At 42.5% G+C, this 6,000-nt stretch overlaps 1 protein-coding gene across 1 annotated transcript in view; it reads left to right on the top strand.

Annotated features, from left to right (window-relative positions):
* The first annotated feature begins 479 nt into the window (after positions 1-479).
* fbxw4 (F-box and WD repeat domain containing 4) overlaps positions 480-6,000 on the top strand; it is a 41,826-nt gene continuing 36,305 nt past the window's right edge. The window contains exons 1-5 of the mRNA XM_079729452.1: positions 480-773; positions 1,747-1,842; positions 2,019-2,207; positions 2,790-2,922; positions 3,549-3,634. Of these exons, the coding sequence (XP_079585578.1) occupies positions 592-773; positions 1,747-1,842; positions 2,019-2,207; positions 2,790-2,922; positions 3,549-3,634 (686 nt within the window). The 5' untranslated portion in view covers positions 480-591. The remainder of the gene's footprint in view (positions 774-1,746; positions 1,843-2,018; positions 2,208-2,789; positions 2,923-3,548; positions 3,635-6,000) is intronic.

Genomic DNA, 6,000 nt, shown 5'->3' with positions numbered 1-6,000 from the left:
CGTGGGATTGTGGGACATTGGATTGGGGGATGTTTGTTGTGCATAGAAAAAACACAAAACAAACCAAGTCAGAGACAAAAGAGTAGACAGGTGGGTCATGGAGTCAGAGGAGGAGGAGCGGCAGAATAGTGGTTACTAAAAGGGTTTAGGTGCCGGGGGTACAGAGGTAAGATCCTCTGTTGAGTCATCTTAAATTATGCTATTTAAAATTAAACAAAGTAAAAACAATGAATACTTTTTAAAATATGAATTGGTAATGTTTTGTTTATTTTGATAATAATACGAAAATACTTTGTTACCAATATGATATATATCATACTTTTATATTCCGCTCATATGTTTCCAAAGAATTTCTAAATGCAACAGTTTGCGTCATTACGTCGTATAACGTCATTACGTCACTAACGTGCACTACGTTCTTGTAATGGCTTCCTGTGTTTTATGTTTTGCAGCTCTCTGAAAGATGGAATATTGTTCACCAATTTTAAAACCTATTCATACAAATTATCGTAGGCGACATATTACACCGCCGCGAGTCAAATTTAGATTGTATCAAAAAAGACCAGACGCCTTTTCAAAACGATCATTACAATGCTTTCCAATTTACCAGAAGAGGTGCTGTACCAAATCTTGTCAAATTTGGACTACAAGTCTCTGAGTCGCCTCTCTCAAGTTTGCAGAACTATTCATCAATTTGTAAACCGTGACGCTGTCTGGAGGAAAATTGCAAAAGAGTTGTTGAACACTGGAATCACTCGACATGGAAGAGACATGTAAGGAAACACGATCTCTGCCAGTCGAGTGACACATTGCCAAGCGTTTGCGTTGCAATATTGGAAGCATGTCATGTTTTAATGCCCCCCATACCTCCATGCTATGTCTCCCCTAACCCGTTCACTTCATTAGCTTTGTCATATAATATTTTCATTGCACATTCACAACACACATAGTGCCATATTTCACACAGGAAAAATAAAGGTCCATTCAGTTCACCATAACACACGAAGGGCTTTTATAAACAGGGTTGCAAAGCAGGCATGCCACAGATTGGAGAGAAATTTAACTAGTCACATGGGTGATGGGTCTCATCCTGTAGGTCTATGTTTTACGGTACAGTGTCATCTGTAGTGTATTAATTGTTTCCTTAGTGGCTGACAGACTGACTGTGGCTATTGGCCACAGTCTGTATTCTTATTCGTCCATCTCTAGAAGGACTCTAGGATCTGTGGGTTAGCTTTCCACTGGCAGAACACTCTGTCGACAATGCCTGATAACAGGCACCAATCCACTTCAGTGTTTTCTAGCTAGGACAGAGCGAAAAACATAGACGTTAATCAAATCAGGCATCGCCTCACAAATAACATGCAAAGGCTGATGTAAATCCATTGGCCAAGAGCTCCAGGACTGCTTTCTTTAGGACTTAGCCCTTCTGAGAAACAGAGAGAGAGAGAGAAAAACAGACAGACAGACAGAAAGAGAGAGTCAGACACACACACCGAGAGGAGGGAGGCTACCTGATGCAATTCACATGTATCACAAATGATGGGAAAATGGTCCAAATAGTGATTATATAAGTATTACAAGCACCCTCTTCCTGTGAAAAATAAAACAATTATTTATCAGTTGTTGCTATACAATATATTTTTATTATTTACACATTTCCAAGCCCTATTGCATGCACCGTCATTATGGTACCTATTGCTTCTTCTTTTGCATTTTATCATTAACACATAGCTGTCCATGCAGATATCCACATGTGCCCCTGAAGGAGAGGGTGAAGATGTCCCAAAACTGGTACAATGGAGTCTGCAAGATCGCCATTACCCTCAAGTGGAAGATAAAGTATGTTTTTTTCCCTCCATTATTTCCCAAAACCTTTCATTTAACTGTCATGTAGTCATCTCATAAAAAAAAAAAAAAAATACTAGTATACAAGTATTTGGCATGATACCCGACACTCACCACTCTTCATTATTTAAACTCTTTCTCTTCTTCTCCTCTGTGTCCTTGGTCCTCAGGCTGTTGCCATGGTTACAACTTGACGGTGACGCCCTCTTCCTGTCCCAGGCGGCGGAGATCGGGGCGTACCATCTGCGCCAGGACCGGGGGGGAAGGCACACACGGAACCTGGTGGCGGTGTTCTCGGGCCACAGGGGGGACGTGTGTCGCTTCACGCTCACCGACTCTCATCTCATCAGCGGTGGAAGGTAGCCTGGCCGTCGCTCATCGCTTCGTTACTGTTAGTAATATTATTGGTTAACAAGTGATTTTGAACGGAAAACCAACGCGCTCAAAGCCCTGCATGATTATAATACAATTTCAGCTAAATAAGTCGATAGAAAACCTAAACGTTCTATATGCAAGTAACTTATATCTAGTCGTTGAGTCTTCACGATTCAATATTATCCATATTCAAATATAATCAAGCATGGTGCAGTTAAGTTTGAGCCTGGTATTTCTCGATCAGGGTCAGATGAGACATCATGGTGGTTTAAAAAAAAGATAGGATCTAATACAAAGGCGTTCCTCTCAGCTGAACGCTGAGCTCGAGGTGGCTGACAGGTTAGGACATCGGCGATCGATCACACAACCTTTCGGCTGGTAGTCGAACACCCTAAAGAAAATCTGATCTAATCTAGCTATTATAGAAATAGATAATTAAGGTAATATGTAAGATATTAATAGAATAATGCAAATTGTAGGTGGTAATATATATATATATATATATATATATATACAGTATCTAACCAATTAACATCAACAAATGATTCCTCGTGTGTTTCTATCAGTGACGGTAAGATCCTGGTACACAACAGACGAGGCCACGGGCGTGTGGAGCTGCTGGGGCACAACCAAGAAGTGAACTGCCTGGACGCCAGAGGCGGACTTATCGTCAGCGGGTCCAGAGACCGTACGGCTCGGGTAAGATACGTCGATAGACCCCTAGGATGGGTTCACTGTGAGGAAGATGTATCCTAATTAATTCTGTTATTTGGTGATTTGTTTTCCCTCTTCAGCAATTTACTAATGTCTTTCTAACCAGATTTCTTTTATGGTAGGGGCAATCTAGTTGTTATGGTGTCTGACTACAAGCTGAAACGTTCTTGGTTCGAACCCCATTGTCCTTAGCCTAACCTTAAGGCATCGTTGAGCATGAAGCCTCTCAGTAACCCCTATCTGCTCCATTAATGACATGTATCCAAATTCACAGTGATTCGCTTTCAGTTGAAGCGCATCATGAATGACTTGATAAAAATGGTAGTTACTTTGAGATGTCAACCTTTTACGGCCGAGTGATCTTAACAGACTAATGACAACATGAGTTTAGCCGTCCTCCACTGTAACCACGAGCCACAAATGTCTGTCAGTTTGATTTCAGTTTGACCACAAGGCCTTGTGTGATTTTAAGTCGGCTGCGCTTCATGCTTTGGTACAAACAAAACGTGCAAATTCGTTGAGGATCAGCGCACAGACCCGTAGAAGTGTTTGATTTACATACATGGCACGCTAAATATGGGACGCTTTTCCTAAACAAATTCATCTTGCAGATCTGGACTTCGTCTTCCACTGTGCCCCGAGACACGGTTGCCCTGTACGACAGAGTGTGGTCTGTGGCCATCAGCCCTACGTTGAGGTAGGCATCCCATCCAGCCCCTACTTGTGTTTAATTCTATTTATTTCATAATATTTATAATTTGTATTAATTTTAATAACGGTTGAAATACAGCTTTACAGGGAAGCTCAACACATGTTCAGTCCGTCGGGATAGAAATTGAAACCCCCCCAAAAAAAAAACGTAGTTCTCTACAACAGTAAGAAATAAATAGTTTTAAGTAACTCACTGTTTTTCCTTTTACCGACAGGCTAACTGTCTAGCTAATAATCAAACTGTGGTGTGCTAGCTAAACCAAGGTATTCCCATTTGATTGGCTTCTTTGTGAGGTCTTTGATTTCTCGCCCGTGTTCACACCTAATACAACAGGCTCACCAGCCGGTAACAGTATCCCTCTTTCATCACTCGTAACCAAGCAGAGAGGCAGGTGATCCGTCGTCTTCCCACAACGCGTCCCCTAGCTCCCAGCATTGTGGGTTTCTTTCCAATCGGGCGTTGCTAGTTATTAAACCCATAAGCTAATGGATAACATGTGTAGGCCGGGGTCATTTCACAAACAACAACAATATGAAGTATTTTCTTTAAAGTACAACTTGCTGAATTATTTTGAAATAAATAATTATTTCAGGTTTACAGTTAGGCAGCAAGGCGACCTACGTATTGATACGGCCCCATCAGTTCAATTATATTTTTATTTTATTAAAACATTATTAATGTAACAATATTACGGTATATTCATGAAGGTGGGAAGAGAATTTCTTCAAACTCACTGATTTAAAGTTTAAAATACATAAAACACCTAACTTAACTGACCCAATGATGTAAAAACATCCAAAACGTGCCAACGCACTCCCACATAAAACAACACTGGTTATCCTGTCTTCGTGGGGACCAGGAGAGTCTTCACAGAGATCAGAGAGGAATGGGGCAGATTATCCACGTCATTAATTCTTCTAATTTGTGGGCAGGGATAGCAGGCAGCCCCCTGGTCTCAGCCCATCTGAACCTCCCCACCCAGGAAGCCCCGTTCCCTGCTCCCCAGTAAACCAGTGGCCTGGTTAATTAAAAATCCTCTGGTGCCCAGGTGTCAACTCACTGATGAAGCTATTAAAACTTCAAAGCGTCCAGTCCACTCACCCCGCTACCCCCATGACTCTTTCCCTACAAACATACACCTTTGCCTCCCATGTCCTACTTTGGAAGTTATACCATAGATCATGCAAGATATGCCCTCACCCCTACCTGCTCATTAATGACATGTACTGTATCTGAATTTGATGGAATGGATAAAAGCGTCAAATGATAAAAAAAAAAAGGTATTGACTTCCCATACATTCTTTTTCTTGTTCAGCAGCAGAATTTGTTGCATGACAGAAAGAACCCCTTGCTTAAATCTGTCTGCTTTTTTGTTTCTAAAATCGTTTTAAATAACACTTTCCACCGTTTGTCAATGACTTCCCAGAATGCAGCTTTATATGACCTGAATTACATAAACTATGACTTTTATGTACTAAACTATTAGACTACTTTACATTCCATACAGGGCTCCAGACTTCGACCAAAGGGTTGCGTGTGCGACCGAATTGCGAAGGAGAAAGATTTCACAACCTGCTACGTGTGTTCACAACGAGCAAGCAAACTATTGACTCGTTCTTCCGACGTTCGGCTAGTGTGCCAGTGCAAGTCAGTCCTGCACGGGTCTTATTTTACAAGCCCCGCACATTTTACAAACCGCATCCGACCCGTGTTCCGACAGTAGCCCGACCAGACCCGCTATAAATTGATATCGACACCCGACCCACACCCGATGGAGAATTAGAAACATTTAATGGGAATTACACTGGTGTTTGGCTTGGTGCTTTAGATTGCTGTGCAAAAAAAGCACATCATCCGATGTTGACGGTTTTAGTTGACTCCTCTGCTCCTGATTAACATATCAAGCACCGGTGAAGTCTCGCTCGCAATCGCAAAATTTAGTTGACTCCTCCGCTCCTGATTAACATATCGAGCACCAGTGAAGTCTCGCTCGCAATCGTAAAACCCGCGACCGACCCGCGCTGTTCAGGCGTCCGACCCGACTCGTTGCATCCAAATTGTGCGGGTCACCCGAACCCGTGCAGGACTCTGCTTCAGGTGCCATAAAGGGCTTTTCACACGGGAGGCGTTTGTCGGGCCTGATAATGCATTCTCAATGGAGAGGCGAGCGGGCAGAGAGGAGGCTCAGCATCCTGTCAAGCGGCACGACAAGCAGGTGCACTCCCGTGAAACTGCCGCTTCCGTACTCGTCGAAGGCATGCATGCGCAAACCTGGAAACCGTTGGGATAGATGAGAATCACAATAAAATGTGACACTGAATTTGAAACAGCACATTGTAATTTCTGCATCT

Source organism: Pollachius pollachius (genome assembly GCF_949987615.1).
Source record: "Pollachius pollachius genome assembly, chromosome: 2".
In the NCBI taxonomy this organism is placed as follows: Eukaryota; Metazoa; Chordata; class Actinopteri; order Gadiformes; family Gadidae; genus Pollachius; species Pollachius pollachius.
The sequence above is the reverse complement of the archived record's forward strand: the minus strand, read 5'-3'. Positions and strand labels throughout refer to the sequence as shown.